This window comes from Camarhynchus parvulus, chromosome 1A (assembly GCF_901933205.1).
Source record: "Camarhynchus parvulus chromosome 1A, STF_HiC, whole genome shotgun sequence".
In the NCBI taxonomy this organism is placed as follows: domain Eukaryota; kingdom Metazoa; phylum Chordata; class Aves; order Passeriformes; family Thraupidae; genus Camarhynchus; species Camarhynchus parvulus.
In genome coordinates this window covers 13,121,184-13,139,370 of record NC_044586.1, presented here as the reverse complement: position 1 = coordinate 13,139,370, position 18,187 = coordinate 13,121,184, and the positions used below count along the sequence as shown (strand labels likewise).

Genomic DNA, 18,187 nt, shown 5'->3' with positions numbered 1-18,187 from the left:
ATAAACTGGAGGTTGGTGATACAAAGCTTTGGAGCAAGTTTAAAAATTCCCCATATGTATCTTGAGAATATATTTGTTAATTTTTTCATTTTGCCAGATTCAACAGCACAGAGTTCCAGTAATTATATAGTAGAAATGTATTCCTTTGACCAATTTAGGTATTTTGCACAGAAGCAAATTGGAAAACATCATTGACCCAAAGCATTGACCCAAAGCTGTATGAAGTACATTTGGAAAGACTCTTTAACAAGCAAAGTGAGTCTTTTTTTTTTTTTTTTTGGTAAATATTCCTTTTATTCCTGCAGTAGTATAATGCTAGTAAGGATATCCAAATAAAGTTTATTATTTATTGTGTCTGATTGCTCTTCTCTAATGTAAACAGTGATCACCACTCCATATGCAACCTCCATCCACTTGAGCCTCAGTACCATAATTAGTTTTGCTGCTTTTATGAGCTTTTGTTTATAGCTTTGCTTTAATTGCTGAAAGGAAGTATTACTGACTTAGGCAAGCTTATCTGTTGCCCTTATTCTAACTGAGAAATTCACATGATTCTGCCTTGAAGAAAATTGTCCTTATTTTTCTGATGTGATTGTCTGTGGTCAATGTGTTATGCTGTGGTCTAGTCTAAGTTCACTTGTTGACTCTCTGCTGTTGTCAAAATACAGACCTAAGTGAGTTGGCTTCCAGCAGCTCTATTAAGGACTGAATTCTGGCAGCCTGTGCTCCAACAGCATCCTCTGCTGGAGACATCTTAAAGGAAAAATGCCTTGAAAGAGGAAGCGGGGTTAGGTATGATGCATGATGCTGAAACCCAGCTGAATGTTCTTTCCTGGACTACACTGTAGAGACACAAATTAGCTAAACTGGGTGACCCTTAAAGTCCCTTCCAGCCCTAGCTGTTCTGTAACTCTTGACTGGGACTGAAGGGGGAAGAGAAGCCTGCTAGTTCCTTTTCATAGTTAGGCTGGTGATCAGACCTGGTTTGTGCTGTCTGTCTTTTGGTTTGCAGTAATGAAGAGTGCTCAGTGGAGCCCTGGGTCACTCTCCAAGGAACATGGTGGTTGTGCTTTGCTTTTTGCTTGCCACAGAGACACCTGGGACATGGCTCTGCAGCCCCTGGCTCATTCAGAGTCAAGGGCAGGTCTCACCATTGGAGTTTTCCCTCAAGTTGACGTTTCTGTAATAAAATCAGCAATGTGTTTTTTCTCCAGTGGCAGGAAAGACAAGGCAACAGCCATTTCAAAAAGGTAAGCTTTAATTGTATTAAAAAATACCCATGTTTTTAGTAAGCAGTTTCTCTACAGAGCCACAGGCCTATGGGAGCAACCGCACATCTGCAAGATGCAAACAACTTCAGAGCTGTTAGAATTACACCCAGCCTGCTGCAAGGGGTGAGATGGTAAGAACTGGCTCCTTGTTCATCTGTACCATTTTACAGGGAAAATCACTAGTTCTCCTCCATAGCTCCCATTGCAATGTGTTTCCTTTAGAATTGGTATTGCTGATGCCATTCTGATGTTGAAGTACCAAGGATCATCTGAGACACAGGCTGGTATTTAAATATTCATATCAGCATAAGTTGAGTAGCTTGTAGAAATACCATTCAAGTAGTTTTTCTCCTTCCTCTGCAGTTCAGAGTTCTTCCAGTATAGGGTAATTCTAGGCCTCTGAATTGCAATGTTCAGAAGGGAGGTGTGAGATAAACACTACATAAAATAGGCAGGAGCTGAACCCACTATCTAAAGTGTTGAGGAAAGGACTCAGTTCTCATGTTTCTTTCTGATAGCAACACAAAAATCTTCCTTTGTAAAACTCCAAGACAGGCAGGAGGAGTGGAATCCTAGGTCCCACTCAAGAAAACATTTATCCTGGCTTCAACTTACAGTCCATTCTAAAAGGGCTTAAAATACTGTAACAGAAATAAAAAGGAGGGATAACAATCTAATGATGGACCAGCTCAAGGCACCTGTTTATTTTGACCACATTTAAACATTCCTATTTGAATGACATGTTGCATTAACCAAGATCTAAAATCCTGGTTCATAGGCATTTAGTACCCTCAGTTTTAGACAGATCACACTGTTAATACATTCCAGTCCCTTGTAAAAGACATTTATGTTGTCCTTTCTCATAATCACTACACCACTGGTTTTGGGAAGGGGGGAAGAAGACAGCAACTAACTTAGAAGTAATGCCAGGATGAGAGTTTGGGTTAGTGTGCATGCTTTTTACTTAGAATTCTGCTTTAGGATAGAGTGCTCTTGCCCTGCTATTCCAGGAGCCACTGTCCTTCCACCTCCTTGAGCAAAGCATGCCTGTTCCTTGCACAGTCTGTGGCCAGGAGGGCCACAGCTACTCCCAGCCTTTTGCTCATTAACCCTGCTTTGCTGAATAACCTGTACAGGGAGCTACTTCCACTTGAAAAGGTGATGGGACTTTGTTCTGCCCAAAAGGATGGTGAACAGGCAAGCTCAGCTCCTGTGACCGTGGTGACCATTGGCTGTAAGATCACTGCAGTAAGTACCTCATGTATGCCAGAAAAGAAGGTAGTGGCATGTCTGTAAGACAGATCTGAATTCTAATTCCATAAAGTGCCTTTCTCCTAGTATCCATTATAGTTCTTTATTGGCTCTATGCAGCTTGGCCTAACCTTGCAGTGAGAAGACTTTTGGATGATTTAAATGTCTGGCATGGTGTTGCTTGTTCAGCTTGAAAACCAAGCTTTTATGTCTCTCATAAGCTTTACCTTCAGTGCAGATAATACAAGTAGTAATAATTCATTGCTTGATTATACATTTCTAGTGCAGCTTGAGTTAAGATGTAGGCAGGAAGCTCTTGTTCTCCTGGTTCAAGTCAAGCAAGTACAAGCTGAGAACCTGCACTGGCTATCCAACAATTTGAGTTTTGGAGAATACACAGGGGCACAGCACAGACCTAGTTACTGTAACCACCATTCAAACCTGGGCTCTGATCACGGCAACTGACCAGAGGCATTACACCCAAGAAACTGAAGGCACCACTGTAAAGGCAAAGGAAGAAGATAAATCAGCAATATCCTATCTTATCCCACATTTTCCTCCCTCTTTTGATTCAAAACATACCCAGTAGATGTCTCCCAGCTGCTACTATGCAACAAAGCACCAATTGAGTGCCCAGGAGGGGATTTTGAATATCTGTACATAACTGTTTTACCTTGAATTATGGTATCTTCTGGAAAGGTAAGACTCAGTTAAACTGGTTCCACAGAATAGTCCTTCATGTCCCAAGCTATAACAATTTGTTTCTATTATGTACCCATTACCCATTTCTCAAGAACTTTCCCCATGTGACGAAAATAAAAGCACTATCTTTTAGAAAAGGAGTGCAGGTGAAAGCACTTTTGCAGCTAATCAAATAAGGAAAGGGTTAGGAGAGAAAAGTCTTCTTGTTCTGTCTTCTGTTGGACAACTTCCTGACTTCTGTAGCAGTTACCTGCCAAGAGAAGCTTGATAGGCAAAATTACAAGGAAGAACATGATTCCAAGGAAGAACAAGATAGGCTGCAAGCATCCAACTGGATGTAGCACATGGATGCTGCTGCAGCAATCTGCTTGCTTTGATGCTTCTGCACCCGTACTACTGCTAACAACTGAGGACCGGATTTCTGGAAAGCAGAGGTTTAATAAATGACAAATAGGAATTTCAGGAGCTTCTGCTCAGTGGGCTATGTCAGTGCAGTCTACTAGATCTCATGTTCCAACAGTCTGTAAACAACACTGCTCTAATGCAGGGTGTTAGAAAGACTCTGACTGCAGTGACTGTAAAATTTCAACATTAAATCAAAGGTTTGTTTCTGTTTAGTTTAGCAAAAGAACTACTGACAAAGAAAACAAAGTCATTAACAACTGATTACAGCTAAACTATGTAGCAAACCTTCAAGAAAGTGAGAGGAGAAATTGCTTGTGACTAGTTTCAGTTCTGGTTTTCTTTTGATGTTTGAAGAAGTGACAGCAATACAAGGGCAGCTCAGCTGTACTTCAGGGATCATCACTGCAGGCAGCATGTTAAAACTGAAGTGGAAGTTAGAGGAAAAAGTGTGGAGGTTGTGGGCCACTTTTATATGTCAGGTGTCAATTTCAAAACAAAGCCATTTCTTAAGGAAAAGAGACTGGTCTTTCCATTAAATGATACTCAGCTGTTTTTACCTCTTTTCCCACTTTTTTCCCCAACCTTCTAAGGATGATGTTACAGTTATTGTGAGCAATTGATAGTATGAACAACAGCCTATTTTCTTCTGTACAAAAACATCCCAAAGCCTTGAAAAAGCAGCTAGGGGAATGACTGCTCAGAGACAGGCAAATTGCAGGAACAATTACCTCCTCCTTTCCAGAGGAAGACAATCTACAGAGGGTAATGCTTGGAGAACATTGGCTTCACCTGTTTCAAAAAGGTGCTTGCCTGCTTTAGAGTGGTTCAGGCTCTGTCTCATCCTATAAAATGCTAGGACAAATGGATACATCAGCTGAAGTTTGCATTCCTACAGTGCACAGAAACCCTCCAAGGGTGCTGAAATCTGTAATAATAGAAGCAGCAACTAATCAGCTATAGCCACAGTTCAGGAAGAAACAGTCAGCTTAAAGCTGATATTGCTGCTGGCTGAAGGATTTGGAGCAAAGCTGTATGTCACACATAGAACCCCCAGTAGCATTCTTGGATTTTGTATGGCCAAGGGGTTACTCTTTACTGGGACAGCCTTCTTGGAGGTAATGACTAGTCCTTCAGGAACTGAATCCTGTTCTTTCAACAGCATAAGAAAACATCTATTTCATCTGGTTCTACAGCTCTGCCCAGAAAAAAAAGACAGACTTCGTTGTAAACATTGCTCCTAGCAGCTGTGCCAGGTAAGAATACCAAACTCCAAGGGAACCTCCTGCAAACTTCAGTTGTTCCAGCTGAAAGGTCTGTTCTCTGTCTCACATGGAAAGCCAGGGATAGCAGCAGGCAGTGCTGAAGGCTCAACAAAAGGATTAGCAGACAGTGTTAAAGCAAAGGAGCAACAAGTCCCATCAGCTACAAAGGAAGGGTTAGTGACAGTACTTAAAGCATTCTTATTCTACTCCCTCCAGCCCAGCACCATCCGAGCTGAGGCTGGACAATAAAGTGACTGCAAAGTGGCTCAGTGGTGTTGGTCCCTGTTAAATGGAGACCATCTTGCTGGTTTGAAGATTTTAAACCAAAGCAGCAGGTGGGATGCAACTAAAAGCCAAAGGTGGTGGTGGGATGGATTGAGGAGAGAGGCTGCTCTTCTCCAGCTATGAGATAGGTAGGTGCAGTCTCTGCCAGTTTAGAGCACCTTAGATGCTGGAAGTGAAACTGCTGCTCCAGTAAGCAAAGTCAGAAGATCCTGTAGCATCCCCAATCCCAAACTTTCTTCTGCCATTTACAAGGAAGGGTGGCTTGGCTCCAATTCACCTTAAAGTTGGGTGAGGAGTATTTAAAGGAGTCCTGGTTCTTATCATTGGTTTAACTGTCCCAGCCAATAAACTTGGTAGGAGCTGTTTATGAGATTGGGCCGTTAACAGCTTGTGCTAAAGCCCTCTTCAGTCCCCAGGTGGAAGGGGGAGTTGATAGGAGGATTTTCCAGCCAAGTCTGAAAGCTCAGCTATAGCATTTCACATTGGTTGTCATCAAACAAAGTGCTTTCCTGAAGTCTTCAGCCCTCAGGTATCCAGGCTAGGCCAAAACCTAGCTATCACTGGCAACAGTGAGGTTTGGTGCAAAGGTGCCACTGGTCCTAGCTAGACAAAACAAAAAAACACAAATGAAAGGGAAAGGGAGACAAAACCAAAAGGACCCTTAGAGCAGGTACTCACTGGGAAGTTGAGTGTGAGAAAATAAAATCACATTTTGTTTTAAAATTATAAATACTCTCCATATAAAGTTATTAAATAACTGTGGCTGTGGTGAGTTCCAGTGATCCTCCTAAGCAATGTCCAGTAGTCTTTAAAAAGTGATCTTTGCTCCCCATCTCTCTTGCCCTTGGTTTAAGTGCAGCAGGGGTTGTCAATGACCAGCATAACATCAATGCCATACACTTCCAGGAGGTCCATGAGGAAGCTTCGATCCCCTTGGGGATCCAGGCCCATGCCTCGTGCGTGCTCAGCTGTCAGGGTCTTGTCCTGGCTGGCTGACACCTCCATCAGCGTCTGGAATATGCGGTTGTTCTGCTCCATGAAAAACCTATGGGGGAAAGTCAGAGAAAGGGATTGCACGCACTCTCCAAAACGACGGTGTATTCACCAAACAGGCAGCAGAACTGCACTGAACCCCCTTCAGCCAGAGATCCCACCTTGTTAGGTGGCACTGTAGTGCTTTTCCATCCACTCTATGGTGACCCAGATAAAGCAGGAACTGTTAATTGACAGGGGTGCTCCCATCTGTGGGTGGCATTTCCCTCAGAAGGAGCCACGTTATCAGCTAGAGTGTGATCTGTGGTCACCAAGCAGGTACATCACACCTACAGCTCCCCTAATGTAAAGGAGGAAACAGTGTTGTCACCCATCTGATAAGCCAGTGGGTAAATAAATTCTCCATTACTGGTGCAGAACACACCAGTGAGAGCTACTTCTTACCTGTTGCTTTCCTAGAAACATGCAAAGCTATTTTGAAAGAGCCCTGGCTACACCTGTGAAGCTCAACAATCAGAGCTCTGCCTCCACAGCCCTTCACACAGTTTCATCCCCTTACTTCTCACCTGCTGCAGAGTGTGAGTAGCAACAGGCAGAGAAGGGCTTCAGAGGTGGTAGGCATGTGGTTTTTATCTAATTCTGTACCTCTCACTCTACACCCAGTTCTGATTCCTCTGTTTGCCAGGTATGAAGTCAGCCACATCAGTGAGCCAATCCTTCACATGCAGGTCTGATCTCCACACTGTACCAACCCCCAGTATGGTACAGTGCCTGCTTTCCATGAACACTGTCCTTTCCAGAGCCAAATGTTCTGGCAATAGCGCTTATGTTTGAAAGGGCATTCTTACGTCTCTAATTGTGTTTTTAAAATTCACTTCTCCCTTCTGGCACGTAAGCAACCCCAGTGGATACTACATTTTGGCTTCTTGAAAGGAAGATGATCTGAAGAAGAAAAGCCAGTCTGGTTTTGGAACCCTATAGGAAGAAAGCTAACTATGGAATTATGTCAAACATGCTGTTTCATAATACACCAAACAGTGCAACACAAAATCAGAGCAAGAGGCTCCCTAAAACTAGCAGTGTCCAACTAAGTATTAGAGGTAGCCACTCACAAGATAAAAAGGTCCTCTTCACAGGAGCTGCAATCCTCACCCACTTCTTGAGAATACATTAACATCTGCCTGAGAGAAGGGAGACAAGTTAATTGCGCATACCTACTGTGAACCTCAAAGCTTTATGAGAAGACCAGAATCTTCAAGAGATGAGCTGAACCAGTGGGGTATTTTGAAAATACTACAAGGAGGAAAATACAGAGGAACAGTGTCCTCTTTATTCCACATCTCCTGTCAGGAGCACCCAGACCTCTGTGATTACCTTTGGTCATTGAGCCGTCTGTACTTCTCCTTGTCAGCATTGTTAATTTTCAGGAGTGGTTGCAGATGTTCGTGATGCGTCTTCACATTCTGGTTGTCCACGTAGACATCATAGAGATCCCGTTTCTGCTCAAAGATCTTTTCTGTTGTACCTGCCAAAACCAGAGAAGATTTTCAGAGCAGCACGTTGCTTTCCCAGCAGACCAACTGTTCTCTCCTGCTTGCATAGTTAGTCATTCCATGCACAACCTATTTCTCATCAGTTCTATTCCACAGTCTGGTGTCTCAAGACATTTTGCAGCCTGAAGCTAAAAACATCATGCCTAATCCATCATACTTACAGGCCACGTATGATACTTCTGTCTCCAGCATTTCTATGTCTGCCACATTCACATAGAAGAATGGTTTGGACTCTGGGACAGTTCCTCCAAGACCAGGCAGAGAAACATTTGCAAGGCAACAGCAGCAATACACTGCGGACAAGAGAAGTACATCCTGAGATGGTTTTGGTTTCCCTCAAGGCACTCAGAACCCCATTTGCCCAGTTCTCCCACAGGTCTCTAGGAAAACAATGGTCAGAGCCCTGAAATGCCCTTGAACACCAGAACTTCTCAACTGATGACATCTTGTTTTGCATAGGAAATAATCAGTTCTCCCATAGGAATCCCACATTCTAGAATCCACACATTCAGTCAGTGCTCTTATTGTCCTGTGCTGACAGGAACTGAGTTTGACAGTGCCAGATGTGTCCTTACTCACGAGGCCTGAAGAAAAGCATTTGGTAGGAAGCATGTAAATGCAGATTGAGCGGTGGTTTCACAAGGCATGGTCACAATGGATTTTGAAGACCTGCATGACGTCTGTCCCCTCAGTACTTGCAGGCAATTTCTGCAATGCTTCAGCCTACATGATCAGAGCTCTGCAGTGTCCCTGGAAACATACCTCTGTAGCAGACAACTCCAACTGGGGGTGGTGAAAATATCAGTATGCGCTTGCGCAGCAGGGCAAACTTCCAGAGGACGAGGATCTGCTCACCGAAGAATTTGATGAACTGAGACATACAGCCAGCAGGGTGTGTGATCTGCAGGTGGAGCGAAAGGGAAGAAAACAGCTTAGAGGTGAAGCAGGGACACATGCACAGATGCTAAGTCTAAATGTGGGAGCAAGACCAGCACACAGCTTGCAACGGTCCAAGTAACAAAATCTTATCTAAGCAGCCTACAAAGCGCGGGAGTGACTGCTTACATAAAGGAGTATGAGGCACCAGCAAGGAGCAGCAGCCCTCTGCCCATTCCTGCAGGCCTCAGGCACCTGCCTCACCTTCATCTCTGGGTACATGTATCTGTGGATGGAAGGCAGCCAGTGGACAGGTTGCTGAGAGCTGGGGGTGCCCTTGCTATCAGGGAGAACTCCTTTCTTGTCATCATAGAATGCCTCTAGATGGGAGTAGTGCCCTGGCATTTCCAGCTGGTGTCTGGAAAAGAAAGGAAAAAAGGGGAGATCTGTAGTATCCCCATACTATTTGTTTAGTGCCCTGCCCCCAGCAAACATCTGCTCTCCCAGCTAAAAGGGATCCTGGGTGCCTCAAGTGCACAGAGTCATCCAAGAGGGATGAAGAAACATCAGGACCGCCAGCTCTCAGTGCAGCCAGAGAACACACACATGCTGACACAGGCAGTGAGCTGGGGTGTGCATAGCACTGGTCCTGTTTGAAATACACTCAGGTAGGAACAGTTTTCTACCATCACCATTTTTGCTGCTAGATCCACTCGACATAACTGAAGCACACAGCTAGCCAGGAGCATCATTACACAATTAGAAGCCTTTTGTAAACCCCTAGTAAAATGGTTTTCAGAAGGAGAAAAGGGGAACTTCTTGTTCTCTCAACTCTCCCTGTGACACTTATGTCTGCCTACAATAACCGGGGTTTGGGTGACATTTGACTAGCCTGTTAAGGAAGGAACAGACCGCTGCTAATCAGTTCCTTGTCTCCTTCACACTGTGAACCTGTAATACTTTCTGGAGAAAGAGCCAGTCAAGGAAATCACAGCAGAGCATTGTCACTGGATTCTCACTTGCCTAAAACTGCTCTCCATAGAAGGAACATTACTCTCCCAGGTGGGGAATGGCCAGGCTCATTCCCAAAGGAACTTACCTGACCTGGTTCTCCAGGAAGTGCATGTACCTATACAGCAGCGTGTAGGAAGGGGAGAGGATGCCCACGGACTTCATGCGGGCACCACGCTCTAACTCACTCTCCACAGGCATGTTGGCAAAGCAGGCCAGGCCAAAACAGAGCCCCTTCCTGAAATAACTGCAGACAAAGGTTTGACAGAAGGGTTAGTGTTAAAAAGAGGAAAGAAGAAGAAAGGTAACTGAGGGCTAAAATTGCTGATTTGGGAATATATTTTCTTGTGTAAGGAGCTCCCTGAAATCCCACTCTGCTAACTGAAGGGCTGTGGACAAGCCTTGGGTGCCCCAGTCTTCTGAGCAGCAAGACAAAATATTTAAGGCAAGAGTTCCCAGGAGTTCCCACTAAAGCCCCTACCAGCCTCGTCACAGGCCAGTAAATATAAAATAAATCAGTAACTTGGAAGGAAGACCAACAGAATGCATCATTCAGTCAGTGCAGAGGCCTTCCTCCAAGGAAGAAGCCTGCAGTGAATGCAGTCTGAGTACACTACAGCTACTTGGTCATATTTTGGGTACCAGCACATTGAAGCACACTCTGATCATCAGACTGCAAGAGTTCAGTTCACATGCCTTTAAGAAAGTAACTGTTATTCCTGACCAAAAGGAATTGTGACACTGCAGTTCATTGCAAAACATTGCTGCATTGCAACATTGGGTTAGCAGAATGCAGAAAATTCCTCTCTTATGTGTTTCCAGTGAAGGAACTAGCAAACAAGAAAGCAAGCAAGACCTGTTTATAACAACATTTAAAGGAATCAAAAGCCCTGTCAGAGTTAAGAACATTTTTCTAAGTCCTGCTCCTGCAAAATCCTTCCAATTTCAGTTCTGCCATTCCTTGCCCTTCACCCTAGGCCTCTGCTGACAGTCTCAATAGTGGCAGTCCAGATCATCTGCCCAGTACACATTAAGATTTGCACACCAGTGAGAAGCTGGCCTGCCCCAGTTGGTTTCCACAGGCAAAGCAGACATACAGCAGATCCCTGCAGCTAGCTGGTACTTAACATGATACTGAAAGTGTCTGAAAAGTATCTTTGGCACAGGTAGAAACAGCTTAGCAAGCCGGTTTCTGCAGGACCCTACTTCCTAGAAGGTATTTTTCTTGCATGTTCTGAATTAAGAGCTGGTGGTGTACATGGACAGCTAAGAAAGGAAGAAGTAACATAGCTCAGATGTACTCACATGAAATCTGACTGGATTTTGTGGGACCCGCTTGCCATGGATTTGAATTCCACACCTTCCAAATCTATATCTTGGGGTAAACACCATTCCACCATGTTGCCTGCAGAGAAGCAAATGAATTTGGGTAAGCTTGAATACAGTATCCCTTTCTAAAATGCATACATCATCAACAGCAAGTTGTTGCTTTTCTAACCCTGGGACACCTGTAGCAGTGCCCTAACACAACTCCTGAACTCCTAAATTGTCACAGACAGTACATGACATACAATACTCCACACATCTCTTGCAAATGTTACTTGTTGTAGCACAACACACAGACACTGCAGAACAATTTATCCATGATAAGCTTAATTACAGAGCAGCTATGATTTTACCTGATGGTGGATAAGCTTTGGTCTACACAAATATCCATCCCATAGGAAAGAACCAAAGGACAGACTGTTGTTCTTTAGGATGAGTTTCTGGGATAGTTCACACCACCACCAATATTGTTCTTTGCCTGTGCTTGGCAGGTGTGGTCAAACAGAAACCCTTAAGGCATCATCCAAGTCATCACTTCTTCCCTGAAGTCTCTCCTATTTTCTTTAGGATAGGAGGAGTTACCTGAAGCTCTATATGGAGGCTGAGGTGATACAGGTGCTGCAATGCGTTTGTGCGTGCTAGAATAACCAGCAAAAAAGTACATAAATTACAGGCTAGATCAAGATCAGCAAACATGTCACCTGCCAACCCAGCCAGAAAGCATGCAGTTGTTCAGGGGAAAAGGCCACCTGAGGAGCCTGATCCTGGAACAGATGATATCAGAGAAGTTATAAAATGTCCCTAAAGCAAATGAAGTCCAACAAGTTTACCACGGACCAAAAAAGGGGTGACTTCTCACACTTTCCCATGACAGCACTTCAGAGCCCAACCTGCTCACCTGGACATTCCCACTGCACTGAGATGTGCCCCAAATTTATGCACCAAGTTTCTGTTCTCTGTCAGTCTGCCCACAGCATTTGAAGTCACCTGGCTTAGTTTTAAAAACAAGGCAAACAAACCAAAATTCTTCAGGATAATACAATGGCAGGTGCAGCACAAAGGTGCTTCCTACTGGTTCACTCCTTTCCCTGCCCTTTAGGGTGAGCATTCCAGCAGTGCTTGCACAGACAGCGTACATTTGGAGGGGCCTTACACTCAGCCAAGACTCTTGGAGATATTTAAATCTGAGGCCTCATTTCTGAAGCCTGTCTTTTGTCTCATTACTCATACTGCACAAGTATATGCCTGCACAGGAATAGGGCTTAGCTACTGACATTTAAATAGGCTATTTTTCTTCTCACATAGATGCTGTATTCAGTAGACCTCCCCCAGCCCTGCCTGGCAAGGACTTCAAAAAACCCAAGAGCGTTAGACATGGCAACAGGAGGAGCCGTGCATCCAGGAGCCCACTGGAAGTGCACAAGCAGAGCTCTCCTGCAGAGCCAGGAGCAGCAGCAGCCTCGTGACCCCGAGCGCAGCCCTGTGCAGTGACAGGCGGGAGCACAGAGCTCTGCTGTGCGGAGCCTCGGCCTCTGAGGCGTGTGAAAGGCTGGCAGAGAGAGCCACTGACATCATAGCAGCCTGCACGCTCCCCTGGAGGGCCTGCAGATTATATATAGATGGTGGCTTTTGTTGTTTGGAGCTTGTGTGAGCCTGTTTGGTTCGCTTTTTAAAGGCGCAAGAACCTTCCTTGAAAGCGCGAGGAAGTCAACTCTTGAGACTGTTGCCTCATAACCATGAAATTGTGGTTAAGGCCAGATGTGCTTTTAAGCATCCCTTATTGGTCACTACCTGTAGATTCATAGATCAGTAGGTGAGAGTGCCAGCAAGAGCAAAGGAAAATGGGCTTTGCTCAGTTCAGTCACAAACACTGGCCCGTGTCACATCCGCTGCAGAGCTGTTAAAGCAGACGTTGCTCCAACAATGCCTGTTCTGTAGCAGCAATAAGGAAAGGACGCCTTGAAACAGATCTTTACCCAGCATGTGACCTCAAAACCAGCTCACCTATCACACAGCTTTTTTTTTTTTTCTGGGATCTGTCAGGAGCAACCTGCAGCTGTGCTCCTGGCTGTTCCTCACGCCACCTTGCCCTGTGAGCACATGAGCGACGTGGCAGTCGGAGAACAAACGCCAAGATTAAAAAGTAGGAAAGTCAGTCTGGCGAAACAGGAGAGCAAACAAAGGAGAGACTTCACCCAGATGCAACAGGACTGCCAGTCTGCCCGAGAAACCAGAGCAGGGAGGAGGGAACAATGTTGTAGAAAAACAGGAAGCACTGCCCTTCCCCATGGAGAAAGCAGCTCTCGTGCACACAGGAAACTTTCCAAGTGAGAGTCACCCAGCATCAGAGAGCAGACTAGTGATTTTGCTGAGAGTCAGATCTGCAGATCCAATCTCCTGGAAGCTATCTCCCACCTTCAGGTCAGGTCTGAGCCAGCACTCATTTTCTAGTGTGCAAATTTAAGGATGTTCTTCCTCCTTCCCTTGTATTTCTTTTCCACTGGATTTTCACATCCTCACAAAGAAGATATTGGCACCAGAATTTGGGGTCATCACCTGTCACTCCTCACTATTTGATGTTTGCTGAGGGCTTTAGGGTCCCCTGCTGTGCAGTGCTACCATGTTGTGCCAGGACAGGAGAAGCATAAAGTGAAACCTAAACATTACACTGGCTCCATTTCCTGCACGGAAGAAATGTGGGACAGAAAAACAGAATATTTGCATGTTCACTGGTGTAAAACACATTACTTCCCTCTCTTCCCTCCTTGTCTCTCTCCATTACTCACAGACCCTTTAAGCTAACAGACTGTGTGGGACCTCCACAAAGGTGATGTTATCAGCTGTCCCACAGCAGCAGTGAGGAGAGCTCCTTCTCAAGTGCTACAGGGCTCACCGTGCTGCAGGTGAGGACAGCACCGATTCAGAAGCTGCCTCTGGCTCTTATGTCAGTCACTCACATGAGCACTGACAGTCACAGGGACACTGGAACTGTAACAGTGACCTGGCAACCCCATAACCTACCTTTGGAAGCTCATCATGCAACTGCTGCACACTAACCTCTTCTGCTTCAAGCCCTCCTAAATTTTGGAGGGAAGTTGTTATGTTCTTTATTAGCATGGTCACCACTTCATGCTTCTACAGTAAAACCTCTCTTGCCCACACCTACTTGCCTGTAGTTGGGCAGACACTACCTGTATAACCACCTGCACAGCCAGTACCAGAAATTCAGCTGTTCTGTGCCTCAGCAAGCTGCCAAAGGAGGTCCATGCTTTTCCTAGGCAGGATCAAGCAGCTCAGACACTACCTGGATGATTTCCTTTAAGTCATACACAAGGACCAGCTACCCTTACAAACTTTACAGAAGTTCTTCATACTATCTGATGTGGTTTACCAGTAATTCCTGTATTCTCTTTTTGACCTTAGCAAGTTCACACCACTGCACCTTCATGATATTTTTCCAAGTCCGCACCCTCCACAGGGCACTTTGCTCCCCAGCTGTAAAGCTGACATTTGCTGGTATATTGCTCACAGACCTATCATCCCTGCTGGGTAGCAGCAGGAGGCTGAATCTTCCTGGACTTGACAGACTACTCTAAGGCTGATGACACCCAGCATTAACTGCACATCAGATGTGAGAAGAGCTGTTGCCCAACTTTCCCTGGACTTCATTCAAAGCAACAGCTGGTTCAGAAAAACTCCTGAGAAAGCTCAGCTTTCTGCCAACTCTCAAGAAAATCTCACAATTTCATAGAAGGCATATGCTGTCAGATTGAAAGGCAACCTGCTGTTGCTGCAGTCACCCAGACTCTTTCATGTTTTGGATACTTAGCAAAAACACCTCCATTTTCCATCTCCTGGTGGAAAGATGACATCCAATCTTATTTCAGATTTTTATGAGTGAATGACCTCTAGACTGAAGACACTTCCCTCTGGTGCAGTATGAAAGGGTAACTTCTCAAAATCCTTGGGTGTTTTGGGACACAGCAGCCATGCTGTCTGACAGTGGGCATTGCTGACACCACATCGCTCCAGCAGCTACGTCCTGTTCTCTACTTCCTTAGGATTTTCAGTTCAAGACTGGCATTCAGTCTTCACTACCAAGGCCCTCTTGTGAGCAGGATGTCAGGTACTTTCCCCTCCCACTGGAGAACTAACCTCACTGTGCTTTACAGACTCCTGTCTCTTGTACTTTTGCTGTGGATTTGCTAAGGCAGTTTCTTCTGTCTAGAGAACAAAGAGGAGCTCAGTCTCACACACCTGGGCTCCTGAATCTCTCTCTTGCCTTTGAACCCCAGGTTGGTGCCTGGCAGCCAAAAGACCCAAGAGTGGGTCTCAGGACATCAAACCCCTCTGCACAGTGGTACCTGTGTTCACAGGTGCAAGGCAGGTGCTAACTTCCTATCTGTGTCCTAACATCCTGTTTGGTGGATGCTGTGGGAGCACTGGGACTAGGAAAACAAAGTTAAGACATTTTCTGAAATGCTGACTTACAGGTTTGAAATTAATAACCTCTGTCAGTAGTGATACAACAGCACAGTCCAACAACACTGAGCGTGATGGATATGGCAGTGAGAAGCAGAAAATACATTCCCTTGCCCTTCTCCTCTGCGCTCCTGGATCGCAGCACTCCTTCAAAGCACCGAGTCCCAGAGATCCCACCAGAGGCCAGCCTCTAAACACACTGGTCACCAAGAAATAGGCAGCTGAGCTGCTGCTGCTGCTGCTGGTGATCATGCCCTGCGAGCCTGCCGGATTTACGCCTGCCACAAACGCCATCCATCACCGACAGCTGCGGGCAGGCCTGCGCCACTCCACGGAGACAGAAGGATGCTCTCAAGATGCTGCTAACAGGTTGGTGCCCTCCAGGCAGCGCTGGGCAGAGGCTCGGCCTAAATCTGTGCGGGGCACAGGGGATGCCCCAGCGCCGTCCGCAAACTCCCTGTGCCGTGGAGAAACACCCATCCCTCTCCTCCGAGTGGCACGAGACGCGGCGCCGTCCTCCCGCCAGAACAACTTCTCGGCGGGATGGAGACCAAAAGCAATCCCCTTGTGCTCCGTTTTCGGCAAATGCCCACGGCGCCCGCTCCCGACCCCGGCAGCCGTGCGGTGAAGCCGCGGTCCCGGTGCGGGCACAGGGCAGCCCGGCTCCCGCGGCCGCTCCGCACGGGCTCCGGCCACGCCGCCCAGCGCGGCGGGAGGAGCGGTCCCTGGGGGGCGGGATGCGGGCAGCGCTCCCCAAGAGAAGCCCGGTCCCGGCCGCATCCATCTTAGTCCAGCGGCACCGGGAGCCCCAGGCCCACCCCCGCGCCCCGGCCCGCCCGCTCCCGGCGCCGCTCACCCGTGCGGGGGTCGAAGGTGACCACGAAGACGGCCACGATCTGGTCCTCCTCCGCCTCGGCCCGCTGCGGCCCCGCCGCCTCCGCCGGCCCCTCGCCGTCCCACGGAGCCGCGCTCCAGCCGCCGCCGAGCCGCCGCCCGCCGCTGCTGCTGCTGCCCGGCTCGGCCGCGGGCGGCGGCGCCGACACGGCGGGGCCCTCGGCCCAGAACAGCAGCGGCGCCTCGTCCGAGCGCTCCACCATGGCCGGGCCGGGCCGGGCCGAGCCGAGATGAACCGAGCCGAGCAGAGATGAGCCGAGCTGGGCCGAGCCGAGATGAACCGAGCCGAGCCGAGCGGAGCAGAGATGAGCCAAGCCGGGCCGAGCCGAGATGAACCAAGCCGAGATGAACTGAGCCGAGCCGAGCGGGCAGAGATAAGCCGAGCCGAGCCGAGCCGAGCCGAGCTGAGCTGAAGCGAGCGAAGCCGAGCGGAGCCGCACCCCCCGCGCCGCACCGGCGGGGGGCGGGAAGCGAGGGGCGGGAGCACGGGGGTGTCACCGGGGGGGCGGGGCTGGAGCGGCCGGGGCAGCCGGAGGAGATCCCGGCTCGGAGCTCTCCGGTGCCGGCTCCTGGAGGAGCTCGGGGGCTGGGGACAGTCCGCCTGCCCGTGCTTCACCTCCTCGCTCCGCCTTCTGTCCCCCGCAGGCTGTGACAGCAACGCCGAGCAGCTGCCTCCCCCAGCCCCGTTAAAGCCGTCCTGCTGGGAAAGCCGCGGGAGCTGGGCAGAGCAACGAGGGCAGGCTCGCACCCCCTCATATGGCTGTGGTGGAAGCTGCGAGCCACAAATCTGAAGGAGTCAGGGATACCGATCCAGTGTATATTGGTATATGTACACACACACATATATATATATGTGTGTGTGTGTGTGTGTTTATATATATGTACATGTATTTTTTGCATATGTGCTACAGAAGGATGTGAAACAGTTCTGAGCGGAAGAAGCAGATTGAGTGATGGAGGCAGAAGCATGACCAAGGCATCAACAGTCAGCCAACTTCTTGTGATTACCGTCCTCCTTATCCCACCACCAATGCCATTAAGTGTCACTAGGATTAACTTGGTTCCCTAGGTCTTTCTGATTAATTGAATTGCCCAATTAAGCAGGCCACAATTAAAAGGAAGATACTGTCATAAAAGCCTTTAATTGTCTAACTTTTTTCCTGTTGAGCAGTTCTGAGTGTTCAATACCCCATTAAGAAACCCATCATCCAGTTTCCTCAGCAGCGGGGTTTGGGTTTTTTCTCTTTTTGTTGGTAACATTAGCATCCATTTGCTGTGAGCTTCATTTCAGACAGCTCCAACACTGAGTGGGCATTTTGTTTCGCAAAGCCCATGCACAAGTTTACTTTGCAGAGCTATAGACTAGAGTAGGTGGTTTTTAGCAGATGGAGTTTTTCATAGAAGGTGACTGGTAAAGAAAAAAAGAAACAAACCCTGCACAATATTTTGTTACTGTGTAAAGAAAAGCCAGATTCTGCAAATACTTGGCCACATGCTTTGCTTTAACTCTATAGACAGTGCCAATCTTCATTTGGATGAATATATTTTTGCATGTTGGTGACGCTGAAGTGACAGCTCGTTTCTATCTTCATCTCCACGGTAGTGCTGCTACAAATGTCAAGTATCTGTCCCCCAGCAATCCAGGCAGGAAATAAATCCCAAATAAGAATTTCTTCATGACCCACACGAGTTATTTGTGGTGCAGAGCTGTTCCTGGTCCCCTCAGCAGTGCAGTCACACCAGTATTGCCCCAGCAGGAGAGAGGGGATGCAGTGGGAAGAGCAAGCAGTGACAGGGAGCAGGGGCTGCCAGTGCTGGCTCTGAGATGTGTGAAACATCATCATGCTCTGAGCTCTGAGTTTTGCTGAAAAACCCC

At 47.2% G+C, this 18,187-nt stretch overlaps 1 protein-coding gene across 1 annotated transcript; it reads right to left on the bottom strand.

Moving 5' to 3' along the window:
* Positions 1 to 1,240: 1,240 nt before the first annotated feature.
* Positions 1,241 to 16,925, bottom strand: DENND11 (DENN domain containing 11). Its single transcript, XM_030960806.1, has 9 exons — positions 16,274 to 16,925; positions 10,915 to 11,014; positions 9,698 to 9,856; positions 8,863 to 9,016; positions 8,485 to 8,623; positions 7,884 to 8,015; positions 7,544 to 7,694; positions 7,282 to 7,350; positions 1,241 to 6,221 (listed from the first exon to the last, which is right to left on the bottom strand). The coding sequence occupies exons 1-9, from the start codon at positions 16,512 to 16,514 to the stop codon at positions 6,026 to 6,028; spliced, it is 1,341 nt and encodes a 446-aa protein (XP_030816666.1). The 5' UTR covers positions 16,515 to 16,925; the 3' UTR covers positions 1,241 to 6,025.
* Between the last annotated feature and the right edge of the window lie 1,262 nt (positions 16,926 to 18,187).